Here is a 25,897-nt window from a genome sequence, read left to right on the forward strand (position 1 = left end):
TAAATTTGACTGAAAAGACAGAAAAAATATATGTATGTAATATAATCTTTTAAAAATATTTATAACCATTTATTTTGTGTATCTTTTAAAATATACATTTAAGATAAAATGTTTCAAAAGTAAATAAGATTACAATAATATTTGCTTGCTAGGGAGTTTTTAAATTGCAATTGAACCCCCAAATATTAAAAATAATTCATTGAAGCCATGTTTTTGTCCTTAAAATAAAAAATGTGAATCACAAACCTGGTTCGATATTTACTATTTAAAATAAAATATTATATAATAATTATAAGTAATATGTAGTACTTTTTTTATTTTTAAAAAATATTATCATATGCCGTGACATGAATTTTAGACTAGTTAAAAAAAGTGCTAAAATTTTGTTAAATAGTTAAAAGACTAATTATATATTTACATTAATCATATTATTCAATTATATTAATTGAAAGTAATTAATTTTTAACAATTCAGCCTGTACTGAATTATATATTACTACCATTTTTTAAAAATTTAAAGAAAATATTTATACTTTTATAATTAATTAGTTAAATGTACCGACAATAGGTGATATAATTTTTTTTAAATTTCAATACAATTTTATTTTATTGTAAGAACAAAACAAAAACAAGAAAGAGAAAATATCACACTAAAAAACAATTTCATTCCGACACATCTATTAAAATGTTATACATATATACTTTTATGCATACACTATTTTTTTTTTATATTTTGTTTTCTAAGATATTAGTAATTTATGAATGAAATTTGAATTATTATTAAAGTATAATAATATATTATCATTCAAAATTATGGATAAAGTTTTTGATTAAAAAATTAAAAAAATATATATATCTATAAATTTTATAATTAATTAATTAACTGTACTATCTGTTTGCAGGTGATACAGTTTTTTTTTTTAAGTTTCAATACAATAATTTTCACTGTAAACAAAAAATTAATTAAGAGAAAATTATCACACTACATATCATTTTTCTTTCCGACACATCTGTTAAAATATTATACATATATTACTTTTATGCACATATTATTTTTTAATATATTTTTAGTAATTTTTGAATGAAAAATTAATAACTATCCAAATATAATAATATATATCATTAAAATATGGATAAATTTTTCTTAGTAGGAATTATGTAAATATTAATAATTAAAAAAAAAAAAAAAAAACAGGTGCCTTGTAAAAATATATTTTGAATGTTTTTTAGTTGAATTAATATATTTGTAAAAATAAAAGAATAAATATACTTTTACATACATAAATAATATGAACTATATATTTGAAAGATTAAAAAATTTAAAAATATCTACAATTTTCGTAATTAATTAACTATGCTGTATATTTGTAGGTGTTAAAATTTTTTTAAGTTTCAATACAATTTTTTTTACTATAAAGAGAAAATAAAATAAGAGATAATATCACACTACATATATCAGTTTTTCATTCTCTGACACATCTATTAAAATATTACACTATATTACTTTTATGTATATATTATTATTTTTTTTAAAACATGTTTTTAGTAATTTATGAATGAAAAATGAATAACTATCGAATTATATTAGTATATTATTGAAAAATATGGATAAATTTTTCTTAGTGAGAATTCTGTAAGGGTTAAAAAAAACAAAGCATGTATCTTGTTGTGAGTATTAAATATTGGATGTGTTTGATTTATTTTGTATTTAAATATTAATTGAATTGATATATTTGTAAAATGAAAGAATTAATAAAATGTGAATTATATATTAAAAAGTTTAAAAAATTAAAAAATATTAATTAACTATACTATTTGTTTGCTGGTGTCATAGTTTTTTTTTTTATAATTTCAATGCAATATTTTTATACTGTAAATAAAATAATAATAATAATAATAATATCATACCATATATCACTTTTTCATTCTGTCACATATATTAAAATATTATATATATATATTACTTTTATAAATATTCTATTTTTTTAATATGTTTTTAGTATTCATGAGAATTATGTAAAAGTTAAAAAAACAAAACATTACTCACTTGTTAATATTAAAATTTGGATGTATTTGGTTTAAGTTGTGTTTAAATATTAGTTGAATTAATATATTTGTAAGATGAAAAAATAAAAATAAAAGAAAATATCACATTACATATTTTTTTTTTTTTATTTTGACACATCTATTAAAATTCTACATATATATTAGTTCTATGTCTAAATTATTATTTTTTAAAAATATGTTTAGTAATATATGAATGAAAAGTGAATAATTATTAGAATATAATAATATATAATTAAAAAATATAGATAATTTTTTTTTTTAATGATAATTGTATAAAGGTTAAAAAAAAAAAAAAAAAAAAAACAGAGGATCTCTCTTATTGTGAGTATTGAAATTTGATGTGTTTGATTTATTTTGTTTTTAAATATTAATTGAATTGAGATTTTCCTAAAATTAAAGAATTAATATACTTTTACATAAATTGTATGAATTATATATTACAAAGATTAAAAATTTTTAAAAATATATTTACTATTTTTTATCACACTACATATTCTTTTTCATTCTGACATATCTATTAAAATATTATACATATATTACTTTATGTATACACTATTTTTTTAATATGTTTATTAATTTATGAATGAAAATTGAATAACTATTAAAATATAATAATATATATCATTGAAAAATATGGATAATTAAATATTAGATGTGTTTGCTTTTAGATGTGAGTATTGGATTTTAGATGTGTTTTGTTTAATTTGTGTTTAAATATTTTAGTTGAATTGATATATTTATAAAATGAAAGAATTAATATACTTTTATGTAAATTGTATGAATTACATGTTAAGAAGATTAAAAAATTAAAGAAACTATTTATATTTTTGTAATTAATTAATTAACTGTACTGACAGCAAATGATATAGTTTTTTTTTAAAAATTTCAATACAGTGTTATTTAATTGTAAAAACAAAACAAAATTAAAATATTCATGTGATTTTTTAAATATAAAATTAATTTTTAAAATAACATAAAAAAAATACAAAAATAAGGATTAGATTAAATGATTTTACAAAAAAATTAAAACATAATAAAAGCTTTCCATTGTAGGTTATATATAGTGTGGATGAAGAATAATCATGATGGACAAGTGCTTTGTTTACTTGGATTTTAAGTTTACGTTTTAGTTTTAAATTCTTATTTAAGCATATAATTGTAAAAATAATAATACTAATAATAATAATAATAATAATAAAAGCAAAAAATATAAAAATAAATTAAAATAAATCGATATATATATATATATTTATTTATTTATTTTAAGTTTTAATTAAAATACACATCTCCCCACTATTCAGTAGCTAATTACTTTCAAACGCCGCCGCATTTACACCGCCAAACAAAATTCCCCGGCGACACCTCCACCAGAACACGATTGCACGGCGTGCAGCCGCCGCACTGCCCGACGCAGCTCGGTGGCTCCGACCTCGTCCTACTCTCTGCCGTCTCCGCCGCGACGCCGCCGCCACATTTACACTGCCAAACAAAGTTTCCCGGCGACACCTCCACCAGAACACGATTGCACGGCTTGCACCCGCCGCACTGTCCGTTGCAGCTCGGCGGCTTTGAACCCTGCAGCATCCTTCTCATCTCCACCGCATTTTCCGACCCTTCGAAGGCCGCCTCCGCCTCCGCCGCCGCCGCCGCAAGAACAAAACAAATAACAATAGTGAAACCACAATTCACCTTCATATTGAATAATTAGATTTTTTATTTTTTTAATTGACTTCAAGTATTTGTGCGTAGGTATGATGTATACACAATATATATTGGTATATATATATATATATATAGTGAATGAAAAGATATTTGATTAGAAAGGATATCTATATTTTAAGAATTAAATAATAATTGCAATCTAATTATGGTTTGTGATTTTGTTATTGATTATCTTAATTGATTATAGTTTGTGATTTTGAATATGATATATAATATAATGGAAGGAAATATCATTTAAAAGGGTTAGTTATTCCGTTATTGATTTTGTCTAATTGTAGGAAATATTTTTTTACATTATATAGCATGCTAAATTAAATATCATAAAATGGAGGGGCAAATCATTTAAAGCATTTCCCCTATAGTTTTTAGGACTGAATTAAAGGAGCAAATATATATATATATATATATATTGAATACATTTTGGGTTTTTTTTGGTTAAGTAGTCTACACAAGTTTAAAATAACTCATATAATGTATTTGCTTGTGTAAATTATTTATCATATAAATTTAGATATGTTGCAAATTTTCAGAAAGAAATAAACATTTTGAATATATTTCGGAAAAAATATAATTAAGTTAATGAGATAAGAATATATATATATATATTTTTTCACTCATGACCCAAATCTAATTCTCAGACGAAGGATGTCTCACTGCTTAATTTATAAGGGTTTTACAAATTTTTGTGACGAAAAATTATAGCTAAATAGGATATGCTTGATTTGTGTTTTATATTTAAACAGTAATTATATTTAATAATTTATATAAAATTAATATATTTAAAAATCGTAGAAATTATCTTGTAAAGTCCTGTTGCTTTTCATGAACATTAATATGGATACTCTTGAAAGTTTGATCATATATATATATATATATCAGTAAAGATGAGATGTCCTTAAATTAAATTATGTCATTTAATTTTGGGAAATCCTAGTGAAGATGTGCTCAAATTAAATTATGTGTGTAATATAGACCAAAAATATATACATATGATAACCCACAAATAGAGAAAATTGAAAAAAATATATCGCACTTATATTTCATTATCACTTTTGTCATATATTTATTTTTATTTACAAAATTTGTTATTTCTATTATTTGGTCGCGCATAATCGCACGTGGTGTGAACGTCACGCGTGGCCAAATGACCTAAATAGTGACTTTTGCAAATATGTAGAATACATTTTATGTGCGAGATAAATATACGACGAAAATGATAATATAATACCTATAAGATATATTTTGCAATTATGTCCCACAAATATATATATATATATATATATGACAAATATGTCCTCGTAAAGAAATATGCCTAAAATGAATTACTTTGAATTTTTGGGGACCCAATTGCAATGGTAAAAGTACCCTTACAAATATTATTGTAATCTTATTTATTTTGAAATTTTCTACTTCATATAAATATATATATATATATATATATATATATTAGAAGATACACAGTATATTATTATAAACATTTTGAAATATTCATGTATACAGATATATAATTTTTTTTAATTTTATTTTTTTAATAAAAAATTGTATTGAAATTCTGACAAAAACTATCACATGCAGTATGTCTGAATAATAATTAAATATTTTTATCAAATAGCATATATTTTTTATTACATATATACACAATATTTTGTTTGTATTTATATGATAAATAAAGAATATTTTACAAATATTTTATTATGGCAATATTTTTTAGAGTAATATAGTGGAATTATATAGTTTAATTATTACTTATTTTTTAAATATTGTGATTTTTTATTGCAAATATATGCATAATGTTTCTTTATATTAATATGATAATAGCATATAATATTTTACAAATTACAAATAATAATAATAAATTATTGTTCTCAATGAACAAGAAAAAAAAATAAATTAAACTCTAACAAAAATTGTCACATATTGTTTGTCTAAATAATAATCCAATAATTATATCAAATAGTATGCTTTTTTTTTTATTGCATATATATGCACAATATTTTGTTTGTATGATAAATAATGAATATTACACCTATATCTTATTATGCCAATATTTTTATAATAATATAATGAGATTTATATAGTTTAATTATTACTGATTTTATTAATATTATGTTTTTTTATTGCAAATATATGCACAATATTTAATTATGTTAATATAATAAACAAATAATATTTTACAAATTACAAATAATAATAATTATAAATTCCAACTCTTTTTTAATAAAAAATAACTATTGTTTTTTTGTTCCATAGAGCACCAACAAGAATTTAAGGAATAATTATTGTCGTCGTTGACAGGTTTTTCGTATCTCATTTTTAGATACGTAATTTAATATTTTATTTATGTTATCGTTGTCGGTTTTCATATTAAATTTTATATTTTGGATAAAGTGTTGTAAAAAGAAAAAAATCAATGAACTTTTTTGTCGTCATCAATATATCTTTGTCTCGACTTTTAAGCACAATTATTATATCTACTTTAATAACGGTTTAGATGCGATATTGACATATATGTATTTGTTACTACGATATTATCAATATATCATTTTGTTTGAAAGTAATTACATGAACAATTATTATTGCTATTAACAAAATTTTACATTCTATTTTAAAAATAAATATTTCCATTTCATACAAGATATCTTCTATGTCTTTATTCTACTAACCTAATGGAGATTACAATTTATAATTGTTTTATGTTTTTGTTTTGAGGTATTAAAAATTGCAAAAATATTATTGGAAATGATATTTTTTATGTTTTTTTTTTTTATTTATATACTTTTACTACTACTACTATTATTATTATTAATTTTTGTATAAAAATAGAATTATGTATATGAATAAAAACTAAACAAATATATAGATACATAGATCGATGGAAATACTCAGAAGCAATAAGTATTCAGTGTAGGATTTTTTTTTTTTATTATTTTCTCACTTTTAGTTTTACCTTTGAACCAAAAAAAAAACTTCACTAAGTAACTATATACTTCTAATTTTATTTTATTTTTTAATTTGTATCTATGACTTTATAAATGCCACTACCAAAAAAATAATATATTTGTAACGGAATTTCGTCCCTAAAGTTCACGTAGCTAATGTAATTTCGTTCATAATTCCGTCTCTAATGACATTAGTAACAGAAAAAAGTAGATTTAGAGACAAAAAAAAAGTTTTGTTACAAAAATAATTTTTTTTTTTTTTTTTAAAGTGTGCTGACACTTGATTTCATCACTCTGCATTTCTGTTTCGCATCCAAACAACACACCTCCTAGCTCACCCTTCTTTCATCTTCATCTTCATCTTCTTCTTTCAGAAATGGAGTTGGGAGAGAGCAATGCTGCAGGCTTCCATGGCTATGGCACCAACACCGCTGCTCCTGCTGGTAACCATTAACCCAACTCTATATACATTTTTTTTTTTTAAAGTATTAAATTTTTGCTGCTAGCTTAGATATCATTTTTATGTGTTAGTTTTATTTGCCAAGAACTTTCTGTCTTTAATATGCAAATTATAAAGACCAATTAATCAAACCCTAAAATTGACCAAAATAATAAATTAATCTTTTTCCATAAATCGTAAAATCGGTACAGTCTGACAAAATTAGGGAATACAAACATCAAAGTGAAAATTTAATCAAACCAAGAAAAACAAAATAAAGAAAAACCAGTGGTTGCATTTAGGGTTTAGGGTTATTAGTGAATAGAGTTAAAAGAATGGAAGAAGTGAAGAAACAAGTGTCAAACATGCAGCCCATGACCCCACACCATATCTAACTTGTCTACTAATTAGCCCATTGCAATAGCATCGATCACACACACAAATACTAGTTTTTTTTTTTTTTTTTTTAATGACGTGGAGCACGCAGTCGTTATCCGAAAGTGCGTATTGGGTAAACCCCCGGCCGAACCTAATACTCTGCAAACCAAGTTCGACAGAAAAGTCACTCTAAACGAACCATGTGTAATAGGTGACCTGAGGCGTCGGGGGTTTGTTCTTTTGAATTAATCTTATATGTAGGATGCAGGGTAAATATGAAATTCTAACTACTCCCTCCGTCCCGAAACTAAATATTAATTTGCTTTTTGCATGTAGCTTTAGAAATATTAGTATTATATTAGGATATAGTAGGAATAAAGTAGAAATGACTAAAATAACTTTATTAGTATGTGTGATATAAAAGTAATGGCATCTGTGTAATAAATTATAAGTTGTAAGGGTATTTGTAATGTTAGGTAGATAGTACAGTTACTAAAAAAAGAAATGAATACTTTGCTATGGGATGGACTAAAATGGAAAAATTGATAATTTGTTATGGAATTGAGAGTATGATTTTAGAAAAAAAAGAAAAAGTATTGTTTTTTCTTGATTTGTGGAGTTGAAGTTGGTGGTGGTTCTGCATTGAAGCCATTGGTCTGATTTTGAATGAATTAAAGCAACAAATATATATATATATATATAATTATTTAACTTAAATACATTTTTGTTTTGATATATATATTTTTTTGCTTAGCTAGTCTACACAATTTTATAGCTGAAGAAATATATATTTTGAAATAATTCATATCATGAATTTGCTTGTGTATATTATTTATTATATAATTTTAGATATGTTGCAAAGTTTTCAAAAAGAAATAAAAATTTGAATATATTTTGTTATTTTTTATTTTCAAAGATAGAAGATTGTATAGTAAAATTTGTATTCTTTCGGTCCATCAATTTTCTGTTCATTTGGGTTGAACATTGTAATTATGAATATAATATTACATTAATTAATTATTATATAAAATAAATATATTTTGGGAAATATATGATTAAATTAATAAGGTAAAAACATACTTAAATATGTGTATTTTTGTGACAAGTTATAGTTATGTTTGATTTGTATTCAAACAATAATTTGATTAATAATTTGTAAAAATAATAAAATATTTAAAGAATCGTAAAAATTATTTTGTAAAAAAATTGAAGAAAAACAAAAGATCTGTTGCTTTTCATAAATTTTAATTTGAATGTTCTTGAAAGTTTGTTCATGCATATGTACTAGTGAAGATAAGATGTGCTTAAATTATATTATGTTAATTTATAAATTAAATCAAAATATAGTTTAAATATGATAATCAACAAATATATGTATATATATATATATATTACAAGTATGTCCTAGTAAAAAAATATGTCTAAAATGAATTATTTTGAATTTTTGGTGACCCAATTGAAATGTTAGAGGCACTCCTTCAAATATTATTGTAATTTTATTTATTTTAGACTTTCTACTTTATATATATATATATATAAATATATACTTATTTTAAAGATACACAAAATACATTGTTATAAACATTTGAATAACAATTAAATCATTTTGTCACATAGTATTTTTTTTATTACATATATATACACACAATATTTTGTTTCTATTAATATGATAAATATAGAATATTTCACACATATTTTATTATGCCAATATTTGTTTTTGGAATAATATAGTGCAATTATATAGTCCAATTATTTGTTTTTTTTTTAATATTGTGATTTTTATATATGAATAATATTTTTTTATATTAATATGATAATACATAATATTTTAAAAATTACAAATAATAATAATAATAATAATAATAATAATAATAATAATAATTGTTCTCAATTAAAAAAAATTATATTAAAAATCTAACAAAAACTATTACTAATAGTCGTCTTAACTCTGAATAATAGTTAAATAATTTTGTCAAAGATAGTATTTTTTTTATTGCATATATATATATATATATGCACAATATTTTGTTTGTATAAATAAAAAATTATTCTATACGATATATTTTATTATGTCAATATTTTTAGAATGATATAGTGAAATTATATAGTTTAATTATTGCTGAGTTTTTTTTTTTTTTTAATATTACATTTTTATTGGAAATATATGCACAATATTTCATTATATTAATACGATAAACAAATAATATTTTACAAATTATAATTCTAATAAGTTCTAACTCATTTTGTTTCAACAAAAAATAGCTATTGTTTTGTTCGATAGAACATAGACAAGAAGTTAAGGAACAATTATTGTTGTGTCGACAGGTTTCCGCATCTCATTTATAGATACGTAATTTAATATTTTATTTATATTATCGGTTGTCACATTAAATTTCATATTGTGGATAAAGCGTAAACAAAAAGCAACGAAATTTTCTTTCGTCATCAACAAATCTTTGTGTCCACTTTTAAGTGCGAGATTTTACGACATCCACTTGAATAACGGTTTAGGTACGACGTTGACTTATATATATATATATATTTGTTACTATGATACTACCAATATATAATTTTGTTTGAAAGTAATTAAATGAACAATTATTATTGCTATTTAAAAAATTTTACATTCTACTTTTAAAGTGAATACTTTCATTTCATGCAAAGATATCTATGTCTTTATTCTACTATCCTACATGAAGATTACAATATAGCTTTTGATTTATTAATTACTTAATATAATTTTATAGTATACATGATATAGCTTAACTAATATGTACTAATATTTTTTATGTTTTCTTTTAAGGTATTAAAAATTGCAAAGATATTATTAGAATGGTATTTTTTTATGTTTTTTATATGTACTTTTATTATTTTTATTATTATTATTATTTATAATGTTTCTAAAGAATTGTATAATTGAATAAAAACTAAACAAGTATATATATACATAGATCGACAGAGATATTGAGTCGATCTATTGAGAAGCAATAAGTATTTAGTGTAGGATTTTTATTTTTATTTTTTTTATCATTTTTAGTTTTATTTATATTTTTCAAAAAAATAAAATAAAATATCAGCAAACAACTTCAATTTTATTTTATTTTTTTGTTGATTTTTGTAATTGTATCTCTATAAATGCTGACACTTGCCTTCATCACTCTGCCTTTCTGTTTCACATCCAAACAACACACCTCCCAGCTCACTCTTCTTTCCTCTTCATCTTCTTCATCTTCTTCTCTAGAAATGGAGTTCGGAGCGAGCAATGCTGCAGGCTTCCATGGCTACAACACCAACACTGTTGCTCCTGCTGGTAACCATTAACCAACTCTACACACACATATTTTCTTTTAGGTTTTATTTTTTGTTGCTAGCTAGATATCATTCTTGTCTGTGTTGATTTTATTTGCCAAAAACCTCCTTTTTCTGATCTGCAGATTATGAAAACCAATTGATCAAACCCTAAAACAGACCCGAATAATAAATCGATCCCTTCATAAACATATACATATATACCTACTTAGTAAGATCTGTACTGCCTCACACAATTAGGGTATACAAACACAATGAGAGTGAAAAAATTAGCCAAATTCAAGTAAAATAAAGCAAAGAAAAATTTACATTAGTAGTAATATGTTACTACTGAATAAAGATGAAGAGAATAGATGTAAGAAAACAAGTGTCAAACATGCAGCTCATGACCCCACATCACATCTGATTTGTCTACTAATTAGCCCATTGTAATAACATCGATCACACACACATACTAAGGTTTTTTTTTTTTTTTTAATTTTCTTAATTATATATTAGTATTATTCTAAAAATTTACAATTCTTTTTCATTTCTACATGAAAATCTATCTAACTCTATTAAGTAATTTGTGAGTTGTTTTTCGATTCAGACACTGTTCTTAATTCTCCCTCTCCACTTTCTGTGTTTTTTCTTCAAAATTATACTAATAAATAGTTGGAGAATTAACAATTATGTGTTCTTGGAGCATCAATCTTGTTCTTCATTTTTATCTTCTGTGTTTATCTTTCATGTCAGATGTACAGTAAATATGAAATTCTAACTATGATTTTGAAAAAATAAATAAATATATGTTCTTGATTTGTGGAGTTAGAGCTGGTGGCGGTTCTGCATTGAAGGTATTGGTCTGATTTTGAATGCTTTCAATTAGTATACATGTTTGAGAAACACAAATTTTTTCTGTTTTGAAAATTTAAGAGTTTGTTTGAATTTCATTTATTTCTTTGTTGGATTTCGAGAAATTTTTGAGTCATTTATTTTAAAGTGGTTGATGAGATGGGATGAGGTGAGGAGATATTGATGTGTATAACGTCAGACAAAATTGATACATAGAGACTCTAACAAATTTCTTATTCATCTCTGTGCCCTTCTCAGCTCTCACCAATAGTTTTGTCCTATTATTTGTTTTCATCTTAATTTTACTTCTTGAATTGGGACCTCTGATCCAGTGTCAATCAACCCCATTGAGGTCTGATCTTCAAGTCCCGGTCCATTTATTCATATATCATTTTTTGTATGAGATATATTTATTTATTTATTTATTATTAATAATAAAAATTTGGAGTGAGACGTGAACAGGCACCAAGGCAGCAGACATCAGCATGGGCTTACCTCCTAAACCGAACCAGGCGCCCGGCGGCAACAACAACACCGAGTGCGTGGTCCGGGAGCAAGACCGTTTCATGCCGATCGCGAATGTGATCAGGATCATGCGGAAGATTCTGCCGCCGCATGCCAAGATATCCGACGACGCCAAAGAGAACATCCAAGAGTGCGTGTCTGAATTCATCAGCTTCGTCACCGGCGAAGCCAACGACCGCTGCCAGCGCGAGCAGCGCAAGACCATCACCGCCGAGGACATCCTTTGGGCCATGAGCAAGCTCGGCTTCGACGACTACATCGAGCCCCTCACTCTCTACCTCCACCGCTACCGCGAGTTCGACGGCGGCGATCGCGGCTCGCTCCGGGGTGACCCGCTCGTTAAGCGGGTCGTTGCCGCCGACCATGCTTTCTCGACCCTGCCGCAGACCACTGCATTCCATCACATGATTGCACCGGCGCCGGCGCCGCACCACTCTGGTTTCTATGCCCCGTTGCCGCCCATGGATCTGTTCAAGGATGCCGTGGCCGCTGGACCGTCGTGCATTGAGCCGCCGCCGCCGCCGCTGCCCATGAATCTGTTCAAGGATTCCGCGGCTGCTGCTGGGCCTTCATGCATTGAGCCGTTGCCCATGAATCTGTTCAAGGATTCCGCGGCTGCTGCTGGGCCTTCATGCATTGAGCCGTTTCCACCGCGCAACGAGCAGATATGAGCGGCGCCGCCTGATGTCTGAAAATGGGTTCTTTGGTATTGCTTTCAGTTTTAATTATATCAGACAATGAAGATGATGGTGTTGATGACTCTTGCCCATTTTCAGAATTCCAGACTTTTATTCCATTCCATCTGCTGTATCTTATCAGACAGCCTACAATAATGTCAATAATGTCGAGACTCTTCGATCTTTTTCAATAATTTTAGCCTATCGTTTTCAATATTTTTAGCATTATACTGTCAGTAAGGGCATCAAATGATTCGGAATCAAGCTTTAATTTGAAAGGAAGGCCATAATAAAAACTTCACTGAATATTTTTGTAAGCTCAGGAACACACAATGAAAAAGAATATCTGCTAAATTGGTGTCTATAAGTTATCCAGGTAAAATGATCAAGATTGTTCAAGGCACTGTCTTTTGGCCCTTTGATCGTTGACCAGCAATCTTGCTTCTTGATTATCTTCAGGACGATCTTCACTTCCTGGTAGCTTCTCGTCTCCTCCCTGTTCGGTCTCTTTTGTTTCACCCTCTTCTTGGTTGTCCTCTGAGCTCGATTCACATCTTTTCCTTTGAGGTATAACTTGAAAAAATGAATTCTTCCAGTCTTTTGTTTCCAAAAACTTGAGCAGTACGTCAATTACTTGATTCACCGTGAGGACCTGAACCAAAGTTCATCACAAGTTAAAGAGCTAAGGTAGCACAAGAGTAACAAGAGCAGAAACTATGGTGTGTATGTAAGTGGTGCAACTCTAACGAGGTTGGTTCAATGAACGGCGCAAAGTTTATAGCAGAAATGTTCCAAATTGAGCTGTGATAGATCTCTAAATAAGACTCAACCAGTTGCAAAATGAAACTCAACATAGAGTGAATAATGGTGTTTTAAATTCTGCACTAATTGCTACGGATTGACGTGATAATCAGACATTGTTGAAGGCATATAGTGCAAATTATCCCTTATTAGTACGTACTACTAAAATGGCCATCACCTTTCTCCCAAATAAACTAACACTTGCAGTATAGAGTGCTCTCAACTATGAAATTATAGAAGCGTTCTTAATTCTTAGCACTACTCAATACGGCTATTGTGTTAGAAAGTATAGCTTGGCATCCCGGATTCATTTAAAGTGAAAATGATAGATTTCGCAGATCTCTTCAAATTTCAAGACAGTAAAAATGTTTAGCAAAATAAACATCAGTTGCAAGTGAATGTGGAAGCCACACACTATCCACAACACAAACAATGGTGATGAAAGCAAAATTGAAAGCAGCTTAATCATACTGTTCCTGACCAAATGTATTAAAATAGTAAATTAACCAATGCATCGCAATTCTGTATTTTTTTAAGAAACCTACTATAGTTGATTCCAAACACAACCAAGCTATATCTACAAATATGAACTCCTTCAATTGAATCACACATTTTCTACAGACTACCGACAAAAAGATCCGCTGTTAAGATGAATGCGGTAAAAGAAGCACCTGAGAACTGGACATCTTCATGTATGCTCCAATAGGCAGTTTAGCAGTTTTGATCCCTTGCTCTTCTGCTTTCTTCATAGTAATGCCTTTCCATCGGTTCCTATCCACCAAACCACCGATGATGTATATGGATTTTGGATCAAGTTCATCCAGGACATTTTCAGAATCAGCAGTGAGATACACCAAATTTTCCTTTTGATCCTGAAAAACTTCCACATAAGACCGATCCTCCTTCTCGATTACCCAGTTTCCATATCCAGGTATCCGTAAGAGCTGATTTTTCATTTCTCCAAGGCAACCAGTTAGCCAAATATGCGCAGGCAAGGGGCATTTTCCATTCGACGAATAGCAATACATAATCTGCACTTTACATCAATCATACTACTTTAATGTCGAATAAAAAAAAATCAATTCTTTACAATAAATAGGACTAATGCCAAATATCTTATTCAATCACCAATAACAACAACAGATCAGATATATAACACGCTCAAAGTGCAACTGTATAGTAACTCTAATAGAAGTCTCTGATGCAATGATGTTCGGATATAAAGATAAAACCTAAAATCTTGCAGATATGAAAGAGAACCCGAAGAGGCCATGAGAGGAGCAACACCATTACATCAAACCTTAAAAAAGGAATAGAACTAATGTATTCCATAAAATTATCAACAACTAAAACTTGCTGTGCAAATTGCGAAGAATTGAAGCGAAGCCAAGAAAGACAGGGTAAAGAAACGACCTGCTGAACGAGGCTATGCAATTCAGAAGAGCTCATAAGATGAGCAAACTCCAAATCGATAACAATATTCTGACCATCGATCCTCGCTTGTTGCAGCCTCCCTATTTTCTTTCCCCTTTCCTCCGATCGCTGCTCCATGCGCTCTTTTCTGAGATTTTTCCTCTCTTCAATCAGCTTTTCCCTTTCCCCGTCGCTCACGCCGGCCAGTTTCTCCTGCCATTCCTTCCGCTTCCGCTCGACCTCCTTCTTCTTTTGCTCCTTCACCTGAGCTTTCTTTTCCGCTTTCTTCTCCTCGTACCGCTGCTGTTTGAGCAGCCGTTTCTGCGCGTTCTTCGACAAGGGTTGAGCAGCGGCGGGAGTGCCTTGGTCATTCCGCGGAGATTCCATGGATGCTTCCATTCGTTGATAAATTACCCGAATGAGTGAGAGCGCGGCGCAATGTAAAAGAGCCGCCGGAAGAGAGATTTCAAGGCGAGGAAAAACGGCGACGCTCTCCAGTCTCCTCCGCTGCCGCAGAAAACCACTCGACTGAAACGACGACCACCGATACGACGTCGTTACATAAGGGCATTCCAGTAATTTGACCGCCAATATAATATATATATATATATTATAATTTAGTAATGGACATAATTGGGCTTGCCTATTTAGGTCCAATCTTATAAAAAATGAAAATTGTATCGAAATAATTTTATTTTAGGGCTAAAATTATTAATTTCTTGGATGGGTTCAATTTTCTTGCACATTTCCAAAAGAAAATAACAAGAAAAGAATATTACATTTTCATCCCCAATTTAGGGCTAATTTACTAATTCACCATTATCGCAGAGAGATAAGCTAATCCAACAATGGCGATCGCCTTGTACATGACAGAAGCAGGAATACAACCCTTGTCCTTCCTCACAAACATACCTTCAAACACAGGCAAATTAATTCCGACAATCATCCCTATCAGCATCACCTGCAACACACAAATCTCAGCATCTCCAGCTGAATTCACCATGAAGAAGAAGAAGATGTTCTTACAAACAACAGAAACCAAAGCCAAGAGATTGAACAAAGCAATGGCTGCCAGAACAACAAACATCGTTGAATCCACCCCAAACTCCATCATCTCCTTCCTGTACCTCTCCCCCTCGTCGTCATCAAACCTCTTCGCAGTGATCACAAAACTCACCTCAGAAAACCCCAACACCTTCATCACTGCTCCATGGAATCCGTACAAGTATGACGTCACTCTCTTGTACAGCCATATCCTCTGCTCATTACACCACCCCTTCATCGTACCTCCCACCCAAACAAATTCTCCCAAACTATACGCGTATTTCGCCATAAATACGTACATGTACGCCAATACCCACCTGCTCGATAACTGCCCAAAAAAGAAAAAAAAAAAAAGATTAATACAACCTTAAAAGATTACCAATTATGTTTAGTTTTCGATTCTTGGTTGAACATCGTACCTGTGGAAATAAGGCGCCGCCATTTAGTAGATAAAATGGCGGCGCCAGGACATAGTAGAGTGTGGCGAGACAATTTGCAGCCCAAAGATTGTAGCAGCAGTAAGAAAGTCGAAGCTTTAGAGGCATCTTTCCATGGCCGTATACTAAACTGTTGTATTTAGACAAGAATATTTGGAAGTTTCCATTCGACCATCGCGTGTGTTGTATTAATGTTTCCATTAGAGTTGTCGGCGCCACGCCGTAAAAGGCTCGCCGCTCGGTGTTGTAAGAAACCGATCTCCATCCCCTACATTGTATCGACAGCCCTGTTATGACATCTTCGACCGAACATCCGTACTTGAGCCCCATCTGTCGAATCACCTTACGACTGTCTTATGTTGTTCATTGTCATAGGTTCAAATGCTATGTAATTAATGATGAATTTCTCGTTTTTTTCTGTCAGTTTTAGGTGAGATTGTCATTTAACATGTTGAAAAAATATATTCAAAAGCTTAAAGTGCGAACCTTGTTTCCCCAAGAAGTATTCTCTTCATACGTACAACTTGCGAGGATTTTGCAAGTTTGTACTAATATTTCCGCGCTTTCTTCAACTTTTCGCGCGCTCAATTCTTTCCAATCGACGCTTGGTTCGTTGGCGTCGAACTTTTTTCCACATAGAACGTCTCTCCGGTGAAAGCAGCCGCTTCCGATGTACAGAGGCCCTCCATTTGCATCGGCAGTTTGATGCTCCACCTTCACGAGGTTTTCGAATGACATTCAATGCTCAATCTCGAACACAAAATATATACGTTTTTTACCTCGTTGATTACTTTTATGTCGCTCCCGTATAGATCGTTCTTCGTCACATTGTCGCAGTATTGCGGAAATTGTACATAGGCAATGCTGCGGCTCTGTTCTTCATCCATGAAAAAGCACAGCGCATTCCTTATCGATTCGGAGTTGTTCGAGTACTGATCGCAGTCGACGTTGAGGATGATCGGGCTGTTGCTTATCCTTTCCGACACCCGAATCTGTTAAAAAATCTGTCGAAAATCAGTGGACAAGAGGCGAAAAAACATATCTTTTTAAGCCTCATTCTGCTCACCAATGCGTTCATTGCCCCTGCTTTGAAGTTATGCTGATGTCCTGGTCGTTTCTCGCGCGCCAAATATACGAGCGTCGGCATAGACATCCCCTCGAAATCCACCGTGTTTGCATCTCTTCCGTCGATCACAATCTGCGCGTCGAAAAACTGAATTTCAGCGACGAATCGATCCATCGGAGCAAGCTTCGAAGCTTGTGTACCTCGAGAATTGTTCGATGGTCTCGACTGCTGATGCTGATGTCCCATTCCTCGAATGCCCGGTGCATTCGACGCGCCTCATCAGGTACTCGTCCGACCTTTGTACACTCGTCGATTCTATCCTTCATTTCTTCGTATAATTTCTATGATCCCGACAATTCATTTCTACTTTAGCTTAAACTTTTAGGTAAGACTATTTAACGAGTTCAGAATTTACTTTAATTTCGCGCCATTCTTTCGAAAAACCAATAGGTGCTTCTACAGATGAGCTAAAGTAGGCAGTCGGCGCCGGCGGCTCAATCCGAAACCTCCGGCGAAACGGCAGCCACCGCCCGGCGAAGCGCGAGGCTTCTAGAAGAGCATAAAACATCACCTCAGATCCTCCATCATCGGAAAGATAGACATGGAGCTTCTCCGGCGGATAGTCGTAAGCCATCATCGATAGAACAGTGTTCATCACCATCGCCGGCGGCTCCTTCTCCGCATCCGCCGTGCACACGAACATGTCCACTCCCGGCAGCACTTCCTCGTACCTACAGAATTCCAAATTCAAAAACATGATCGAAAATTAAGGACATCTAAAAGGATCTACCTTTCCGACAGCCGGTCCTTGAAGGCGTAGCGATAGACCGGCCGATGTCGAAGTGTCTGAGTAATCAGCCAGTAGAAGATGAACCAGAGCTCCGCCATGGAAATACCTATCCAGCCCCATCTTCTTAGCCCTGTTTCTGAAGGAAAATGTGTCCATCTGTAAACAGATATGGAGATTAGGCCTACCACCATGGAAACTGCATAGAGCCAGTAGAGTAAACGCCCTTTGGCCACTCTGGTTTCGAAGAGAGGAAGATAACCATCACTCCCCATTACCTTTTCCTTCTCTCTACAAAAAAATTAAAAGAAAAAAAATCTCATCTTTAAATCTGCCATTCTGAAACAGTGTTTTCAGATAAGACGATTTTGGTCATTGATGCTTTTCGTCTGGCTGCCTGTCGTAATTTTGCAAGTAAAATATAGCTACAATAATTTGACTTTGATTCTGTGTTGTTGAATTATTCAATCGACTAAAAAAATTAGTGTTGAGTGTGAAATTTTGACTTTGATTCTGTGCTGTAGAATTACTCAATCGACGAATAACGGTAAGAAATTATTTGTAGTTGTTATTGTTGATCATAGATTAAGTGTCAGATATTATACATGAGATCTGTAACCATCAAGAGCTCAAGGAATTTATGATATGGTGGATACAAGTGTATGTATTTGATACCTATAGTAGTTAGAGTACAATGGAACCATAGGCTCCTGCCGGAAATATCGACGACGATCGAGGGCGCAACGAATAAGGGGCTCGCTCACTTGTCGTCGCTGATTTTCAGGTCTGTTAGCGACGGGTAGCGCTCCAGGCCTTTGAACTTCTCCAGCTCCGATTCTAGAATCTTGGCGATGTCTTCTTCATCTGCATCTTCGGGTAAGGTCACGTGGACGGATCCCTGTTTCACGGGCTCGGCGTGGTGGCGAATCAAGAACTGCTCCTTGGTGTATTTGTAAAGCTGTTGGTGAAATGGATGGTTCAATGAAAAGCAATTGTTCGCGGGGTTGTCTGAGTTTCTTGACGAGCCGGAGCCGGAGCCTCTCTTGCGGCAGAAATGGGGGAGGGCGGAATAATCCATTATCTGGCCGGAAAAAAACCAAACGTAAGATGGAAAGAATGGTACCTGGAATTAGATTTTCGGAAAGGCATTACCTTCAATAATTCATCTTGTCCGCAACCCGACAACACCTGAATTTTCCTCTTCGTCCTCTCCTGCAGCAGCGGCTTCACAACCTGAAAACAGCCGAGTCGTCAAGAAAATATTCAGATCTTAGCGCAGCTTGAATATCGAGACGAATCTGAAAATTGCGAAAAAGCGAACCTTCCAGCAAGCTGAAAACACATACGGAGCATTCACAATGTAGTAAGTTAATGTCTTCTCCGGATAGTTAAGATCATCAACAGAGGAAATAATTGTCATTAGCTGCACAAGAGCTCACGTCAGGAATTATGAATCAAAGGCGTGAATTTACTCAAAATCTTGGTAGTACAACCAAACCTTTATTTGGCTGAGCGCCGAGAGCTTCAGCCCCGTCATATCTAGGATCTTTACACATTTGCTAATATGCTTCCCATATTTTTTCGTCGCAGCTGGCTGCAGTAAAAGTAATGAGTTAATCAGACATGGAAATAAAATCGAGTACGCTGAAAATAAATCCGATCATGCTTACCAGAATCACACGGTCCCGGTATTCATTGATCTGTATGTGAGATTGTACATAGTAATGAACCTAAAAGAAAGATACATAAGTGCAGGACATCGAATGATAATCTAAAATATAAGCTTAGCCAAATGCGCGAAACTGAGATATAATTAGCAATAAACAATACTTACAGATGCTTTGTCGAGGGTACTCAGGCCAACGCCAGCTGCAAAAACAGGGAGGCCCTGTTGCAAAAAAAAAGTGTACTTGACGATAAGAAGATTTGATTTTGCACCACAAGGGAAGATAAAGTTCTTAGGGAATTACTGATCTTCACCTCATAAGTGTAACCCGACATTCCTATAAGCTGTGAATCGCGTATTGCTCTGTAAAGTTCCACGGGCACAATGGGCTTCTGTAAAAGGACATTACGGATGAGATTTCAACAATCCAAAGTGCTTATCGTTTTTACGGGACTTATCTATTGTGGAGGTTATGAAACTCAAGTTTCACCAAGGGGTTTGATTCTACAAACTAGTTTCTAGTCAACATTGTGGATTTTCGTTATCCTTGCCGTTTTAACAGAGTTTCATTGATCTGTTGTTACGTGTCAGGCAGAAAGACTCGAGCAATGCAACAGAGAAAATGGTAGAAAATTCAAATAGTCGTTTGAAAAAGATGGCGAATAAGATTCTTTTATTCAAATTTTGTTAGAGAGAAAACATACTATAAACAACTTTCGAATCTCACACCTATTATCCACGCATCAAGGTTGAGATATGGTTTATCATAAGAAACACATAGGATTATACAACACACGAAAATCCTCACTGCATACCGCTAACATATCATCGATGTCGTTCTCCACTCTCCACTTCAAGCAATCTACCAACTGAAATTTACATCACCGGAAATTCAGTAAGCATACTTTGTTCACGACAAAAATACGGTGCAACTTATGAGAAGTTGTGTCTAACCATCTCATACGCCTTGGAGACAATGCCCTCTCGAGCCTTCAAAAATCGCATCAAAGTTTCGTGAGGATATCCTTGATGCATACTCTGCACAAAGAACACAGACAAAATGTCATCCTTGATCATATCACCCAATCCAAGCACATATGCATTAGTACATTCTATCGATCCAATTATCATTCCTGATTCTGTTACTCTATGATATGTAAATGCAATTGGTAATTTTGTAGACAAATTAATCATTTTCTGAGTAGGGCTGTGTCAATAATTAGCAGTCCTGAAGAATTGACCTCCTTATTTGGAAATATTTAGGGATTTTTACATCAACATCTTGCCTGATCTAAGTTTTCTGAAATATGATGATTGCACGAAAAAGCACAAACCTGGAATGTTCTCTTGAGTGATTCATCAACTGCACCAAATTTCATCAGCAAAAGAAGAAGAAGAAACACAAAAATCAGTGATGGGCGACATAAAAGAAAGATCAAGATTCAAGAATGAGCTGCTGCTGACCATCTTCAATCATGGCTTCAAACTGATGGATGGCTTCTTGTGGAACCACAGCCATTTCTTCTTCTGAACAAAAAATTACCCAAAAGCTCAAACAATCATTCAGCTTTCCACCGGAATATCCACAAACTGAATTTATTTATTTTTTGTAAAAGAAGAAAGGGAAGAAAACATTTTAAAGCGAAAAAAAAAAGAGCAAAAGTTAGAAAGAGGAAACGGACAAGTAAAGATTCCACTTTTTATGTTATCGAAGAAAATTCAGAAATCTGCAATGGAGGTCAAGATTCAGGAATGGCAGCCCATCCACCCCGTTTTCTTAATTGACCTACAAATTGAGGAATTCCAAGTTCAGAAGAACAATACCAGGCGTCGAGTTTCTGCTCCAAGAAATGGCTATGGCGGAGAAGGACTAATAAAGCAAGTGTTGCCGACAACAACAAGCCTGTACTCCACCGCCGGCCCCGGGCTGGCGGCAGTCCTCAGGCGCCGGAGAACAGAAACAGGAGTCGCTTCACCTCTCAAAAATAGATAGAAAGAAAGATAGAGGTCTGGACTGGTTTGTAGCTGAGTGATTCGATGATCAATGGGAATCGGAAATGAAAGGAAATGAAAGGAAAGCAGCAGATAGATCAGATTAGAAAAGGACGTCGCATCCCCACCTCCATAATTGAATTGACTGTGAAAGTCAAGATCAACAATAAAAGGCTGAAAAGCAAAATTGAAGATTAATCAACGGCCAAGTTTGACTCCAATGTCGAATCCCTTCCATCCACATTCTCTGTACCGCAACCCTAAACTAAACCCTAATTCCCAAATCCCAACCCCCTTTTTTAATTATTAACTTAATTAATAAATGAGTCTGACTCACATGCAATTTCACATTAATCGATCTATTCATTACGTTAGCTTTATTGTACGTTACCCCAACGTGGGAACCCTTTCTTCCATGAATATTAAAAAAACATAAATAAAATTTTTATTCTTCTTATCTATTTGTTGATTTGATTTTTTTTTTTAATCATGGGGCCATTATGATTTATTTTTTTTAATTAATTCATTATGTGTTGAGCTAAAATTCATGTGCGCTTATAATTAACGTGTGGAATCTACTCACTGTAGCGGGTGGGCCCACCTGGTTGAGGTTAGGTTAGACATAGAGACGGTCCAATGGGACGGAAATTAGACGGATTAATATTCTTAATTTTATATTGATTTAATATTATGAATTTGTTAGATTGAGTTTTCATTTTATTTTTTTTATTATTTATTTATAATAATCTTTTTAAAAACCTTATTATTATATATTTATTTTACATGATTAATTTTTTTTTTAGTTTATATATATTTGGTTATAATTTCAAATCTATTTCAATATTATTCATGTTGGTTTCTAATATTAGTATTTATTTTATAAGATATATTGTATTTAAATAATTTTATTTTTTTTTAATTAAAAAAAAACCCCTTTTATGGTCTTTAACTTTTATTTTGCAATTTTAACAATTTCCAACCTTTTAAACTATAGTTGTTATATTTTTCAACCGACAGGCTGGGCCGGCCCAACCTACCATGGACTTGCCTTAATATAAGTGGATTCAAATTTAAATATTTATTAGTAAAAATTTTATTATTCAATATAAAAATATGTTAATAGTAATTTTATATATATATATATAAGATATTATATTTCAATTATTTTTAAATTAGAAAGCTGATTTAAAAAAAAAAAAAAATCATATTTGACTTTTGTTTGGCGTGTTAAGAACTAATCTCGTTACTATTTTATTATACAAATTACTATTTCCCTCCATATTAATATATATTATTTTATTATTTTAAGTATTTATAATTAATATATTCAATTGTTAATTTAATAATAATAAATTATATTATATCTATAATTATAACTATAATGTTAATTTATTTTATCATATACCTTTTGTAGCTTTAAAGACATTTTTATAAATTATATTTAAAATATCTACCGATATCATGTCATTTATATTTAGTAAATAAAGTAGTAAATTTATTGTTTAAAATGCTATAATTAACAAAATATATCTATTTTTAATAAATATATAATTATTATTGTAAAATGTAAAATTAGTATTTTAAATATAAAAAAGTAAACATGAAAGCATAGTAAACCATGTCAGTGCGTTGACTTTGGACTTTGTTTAAAAAATAACATCAATAATAATAATAATAAATTCACCGCGATGGATATTCTCTACATCACTAAGAGTATATTCACTTTTCTCTATTAATTAAAAAAAAAAATGTATGTTTCTTTAAATAAATTTTTAAAAAAATAATTGATTTGAATTTAGTATAAAAAAAAAATAAACTGTAACAATGAAAAAAATAGAATTATCAAAAACTCTGTAACTCAAAAGATTTATGTTATTCTGATTTAAAATTAAAATTTTGATTCAATTATGTTATTTATTTAAATAATATTTTATAAAAAAATAATATATATTTATTAAAATTCATATGAATTTTATAAATAGTAGATATTTGTCGTTAAAATCCAACCAAACGCAGTCCAAATAAAACATACTGTAAAAGTTAATTTTATAGTAATTATGATATTTAGGAGTCTTCGTGAAAGTCAAGGAAATTGGAGAGAAGACAACGCCGTTCCCATAATTTATCTTCGAAATTTTCGCCGTTTCGCAACTTCGTAATCTCCTGCATCCACTGCCTCTCAATCGATCGGTTAATCCTCACTTCGCCGGAAAATGGAGCGAAATTCGAGCGGCGGCGGAGAAATTTCGGAGGAAGATTCTAGTTTCAGAGGTAATTATTATGGTGTTCATGAGTGGGAGAATTACAGCGGAGGCGGTTCAAGCGAGATCCAAGAGATGAGCGAGAGGAACGGCGGCAGGGAAACTGTCGAGCCTCTAGAAAGCATTACCGAAGAATACGAAGGCTTCGACGATTCTTCGGAGGAGGCGGTTTACGTGGCGGTGGGGAAGCAGAGCGAGGAGACGAGCATGGATGCTCTGTGTTGGGCGGTGAGCCACGCCTTGTCTTCGTCTTCAACCGTTGTTTACCTCATCCATGTCTTCCCCGAGACGAAGCACATCCCCACTCCGTGTAAGTTCACTGATCACGATTTCGATGCTCAATCGTTTGCGCAAATCAATTTCTAAAAATTACCTATCGGAACAGCTAAAATACGCATGTGATGCAAGGTATTGTCCGTTAACTCCAATGGCGATTGGCGACAGCAAAATTAGGGATTTCATTTGAGAGAATTGATTAGGCACTAATTAGCTGAGCATATACCAGATTTTTTGGTTTTGAATTCTGCAGGCTAAATCATCTGGATCCCTAGGATTATCTTACACATTTCTGTGCACCATGAATTAGGCTTAGTTCTGGATCAAAATCATGTTGGATTGTCTTCATTGTTCATCAACTTGAAAACTTCAACATTTACAATGGCAATTCACTGCAGTGGGGAAGCTACCAATCAGCCAAGTAAACCCTGAGCAAAAAGAGAATTTCATGGCACAAGAAAGGGGCAAGAGAGGAGAATTCCTCCAGAAATTTCTCACCATCTGTGCTGAATCTAAGGTACCAAATGTAAGCATGATCATCAACACTAAAAAAATCCTCACTATTCTGAAACCAACCACATCTCTCAACAAGGTTAAAGCCGAGACTATATTAATCGAAAGCGACGCGGAAGCCAAAGCAATACTCGAACTGGTTCCTATTCTCAACATCAGGAAGCTGGTCTTGGGCATCACCAAATCTAATCTAAGGTACCTTTCAAGAACACCATGTTGTGTCTCCTATAATTCAAGAACAGCCACATTATACTATACGATGAAATGATCAGGAGGATGCAGGGGAAGAAGGGAAATGGAGGACTCACCGAGCAGATAGTGCAGAACATCCCCGAGTTTTGCGAGGTTAAGGTGATCTGTGAAGGGAAGGAAATGACAGACATGCCCGTTGAGTCATCTCCTTCACCTTCCCCTTCTCCTTCCCCATCACTGAAGGCATTCGACCATGTCAGCAGCGCAAAACTCGACCAAGATCGACACCCTGCCAGAGATACATTCGCCTGTGGATGTTTTAGCATAAAATAGCATGTCAATGAACAAACACAACAATATTGGTAAATGTCCCTTTACTTGAATACATTTAACACGGTATCGGAGTCGGAATGTCTCGTATTCGAGTCCGATGGAAGATTATATTATATATATATATGAAATTTGTACTTGTTTACCTATTTGTGTAATAATTTCCTATTAAATGGGATGGGGAGAAAGAACCTTAAGACAACCTTTTTCAATGGGACAAAAGCTTATTT

At 31.7% G+C, this 25,897-nt stretch overlaps 5 protein-coding genes across 10 annotated transcripts; 2 read left to right on the top strand and 3 right to left on the bottom strand.

The window, feature by feature from the left end:
* The first annotated feature begins 10,734 nt into the window (after nt 1–10,734).
* On the top strand, nt 10,735–13,083 carry LOC127249772 (nuclear transcription factor Y subunit B-8-like). Its single transcript, XM_051272758.1, has 2 exons — nt 10,735–10,854; nt 12,150–13,083. Exons 1-2 carry the CDS (start codon nt 10,788–10,790, stop codon nt 12,881–12,883), a joined length of 801 nt encoding a protein of 266 aa, XP_051128715.1. The 5' UTR covers nt 10,735–10,787; the 3' UTR covers nt 12,884–13,083.
* A 72-nt stretch (nt 13,084–13,155) lies between these two features.
* On the bottom strand, nt 13,156–15,502 carry LOC127249769 (tRNA (guanine(9)-N1)-methyltransferase-like). Its single transcript, XM_051272754.1, has 3 exons — nt 15,104–15,502; nt 14,362–14,721; nt 13,156–13,541 (listed from the first exon to the last, which is right to left on the bottom strand). The coding sequence occupies exons 1-3, from the start codon at nt 15,500–15,502 to the stop codon at nt 13,275–13,277; spliced, it is 1,026 nt and encodes a 341-aa protein (XP_051128711.1). The 3' UTR covers nt 13,156–13,274.
* Nucleotides 15,503–15,504: 2 nt separating this feature from the next.
* On the bottom strand, nt 15,505–18,768 carry LOC127249767 (cellulose synthase-like protein E6). Of its 6 annotated transcripts, XM_051272752.1 has the most exons (10): nt 18,441–18,768; nt 18,066–18,381; nt 17,851–17,991; nt 17,651–17,797; nt 17,364–17,576; nt 17,071–17,298; nt 16,567–16,914; nt 16,130–16,475; nt 16,016–16,064; nt 15,505–15,631 (listed from the first exon to the last, which is right to left on the bottom strand). In XM_051272752.1, the coding sequence occupies exons 1-9, from the start codon at nt 18,710–18,712 to the stop codon at nt 16,033–16,035; spliced, it is 2,043 nt and encodes a 680-aa protein (XP_051128709.1). In that variant the 5' UTR covers nt 18,713–18,768; the 3' UTR covers nt 15,505–15,631; nt 16,016–16,032. The 6 variants fall into 6 exon arrangements, with proteins under 6 accessions (XP_051128709.1, XP_051128707.1, XP_051128705.1 ...); XM_051272750.1 differs by having other exon boundaries at nt 16,016–16,475; XM_051272748.1 differs by having other exon boundaries at nt 15,538–15,631; nt 15,883–16,475.
* Nucleotides 18,769–18,985: 217 nt separating this feature from the next.
* LOC127249770 (SEC14 cytosolic factor-like) lies at nt 18,986–22,347 on the bottom strand. The gene is made up of 12 exons (XM_051272756.1): nt 21,928–22,347; nt 21,568–21,630; nt 21,438–21,466; nt 21,058–21,141; nt 20,919–20,972; nt 20,418–20,495; nt 20,272–20,325; nt 20,108–20,167; nt 19,936–20,031; nt 19,759–19,860; nt 19,590–19,670; nt 18,986–19,518 (listed from the first exon to the last, which is right to left on the bottom strand). The coding sequence occupies exons 2-12, from the start codon at nt 21,620–21,622 to the stop codon at nt 19,198–19,200; spliced, it is 1,014 nt and encodes a 337-aa protein (XP_051128713.1). The 5' UTR covers nt 21,623–21,630; nt 21,928–22,347; the 3' UTR covers nt 18,986–19,197.
* A 1,823-nt stretch (nt 22,348–24,170) lies between these two features.
* Nucleotides 24,171–25,883, top strand: LOC127249771 (U-box domain-containing protein 35). The gene is made up of 4 exons (XM_051272757.1): nt 24,171–24,666; nt 25,031–25,149; nt 25,225–25,340; nt 25,418–25,883. The coding sequence occupies exons 1-4, from the start codon at nt 24,309–24,311 to the stop codon at nt 25,668–25,670; spliced, it is 846 nt and encodes a 281-aa protein (XP_051128714.1). The 5' UTR covers nt 24,171–24,308; the 3' UTR covers nt 25,671–25,883.
* Nucleotides 25,884–25,897: the final 14 nt, after the last annotated feature.

This window comes from Andrographis paniculata, unplaced genomic scaffold, assembly GCF_009805555.1.
Source record: "Andrographis paniculata isolate CXL003 unplaced genomic scaffold, ASM980555v1 Contig36END, whole genome shotgun sequence".
Taxonomy (NCBI): Eukaryota; Viridiplantae; Streptophyta; class Magnoliopsida; order Lamiales; family Acanthaceae; genus Andrographis; species Andrographis paniculata.

Bases quoted from the DNA above. Each gene is read 5' to 3' on its own strand.
- LOC127249770 (XM_051272756.1), bottom strand. From the start codon at position 21,622: ATGGCTGTGGTTCCACAAGAAGCCATCCATCAGTTTGAAGCCATGATT. The intron at 21,467-21,567 runs GTCAGCAGCAGC...AATTTGGTGCAG, and splicing joins TGAAGCCATGATTGAAGATG to TTGATGAATCACTCAAGAGA. The intron at 20,326-20,417 runs GTGAAGATCAGT...TTTTTGCAACAG, and splicing joins TGTCGGGTTACACTTATGAG to GGCCTCCCTGTTTTTGCAGC.
- LOC127249771 (XM_051272757.1), top strand. From the start codon at position 24,309: ATGGAGCGAAATTCGAGCGGCGGCGGAGAAATTTCGGAGGAAGATTCT. The intron at 25,150-25,224 runs GTACCAAATGTA...TCTCTCAACAAG, and splicing joins CCATCTGTGCTGAATCTAAG to GTTAAAGCCGAGACTATATT. The intron at 25,341-25,417 runs GTACCTTTCAAG...TGAAATGATCAG, and splicing joins ATCACCAAATCTAATCTAAG to GAGGATGCAGGGGAAGAAGG.
- LOC127249772 (XM_051272758.1), top strand. From the start codon at position 10,788: ATGGAGTTCGGAGCGAGCAATGCTGCAGGCTTCCATGGCTACAACACC. The intron at 10,855-12,149 runs GTAACCATTAAC...AGACGTGAACAG, and splicing joins CAACACTGTTGCTCCTGCTG to GCACCAAGGCAGCAGACATC.
- LOC127249769 (XM_051272754.1), bottom strand. From the start codon at position 15,502: ATGGAAGCATCCATGGAATCTCCGCGGAATGACCAAGGCACTCCCGCC. The intron at 14,722-15,103 runs GTCGTTTCTTTA...TGTAAAGTGCAG, and splicing joins TGCATAGCCTCGTTCAGCAG to ATTATGTATTGCTATTCGTC. The intron at 13,542-14,361 runs GTGCTTCTTTTA...ACTTTGGTTCAG, and splicing joins TGAAGATGTCCAGTTCTCAG to GTCCTCACGGTGAATCAAGT.
- LOC127249767 (XM_051272748.1), bottom strand. From the start codon at position 18,712: ATGGGGAGTGATGGTTATCTTCCTCTCTTCGAAACCAGAGTGGCCAAA. The intron at 17,992-18,065 runs GTAAATTCTGAA...TCGGGATCATAG, and splicing joins AAGAATGGCGCGAAATTAAA to AAATTATACGAAGAAATGAA. The intron at 16,476-16,566 runs GTACGATGTTCA...TTTTTTGGGCAG, and splicing joins GCGGCGCCTTATTTCCACAG to TTATCGAGCAGGTGGGTATT.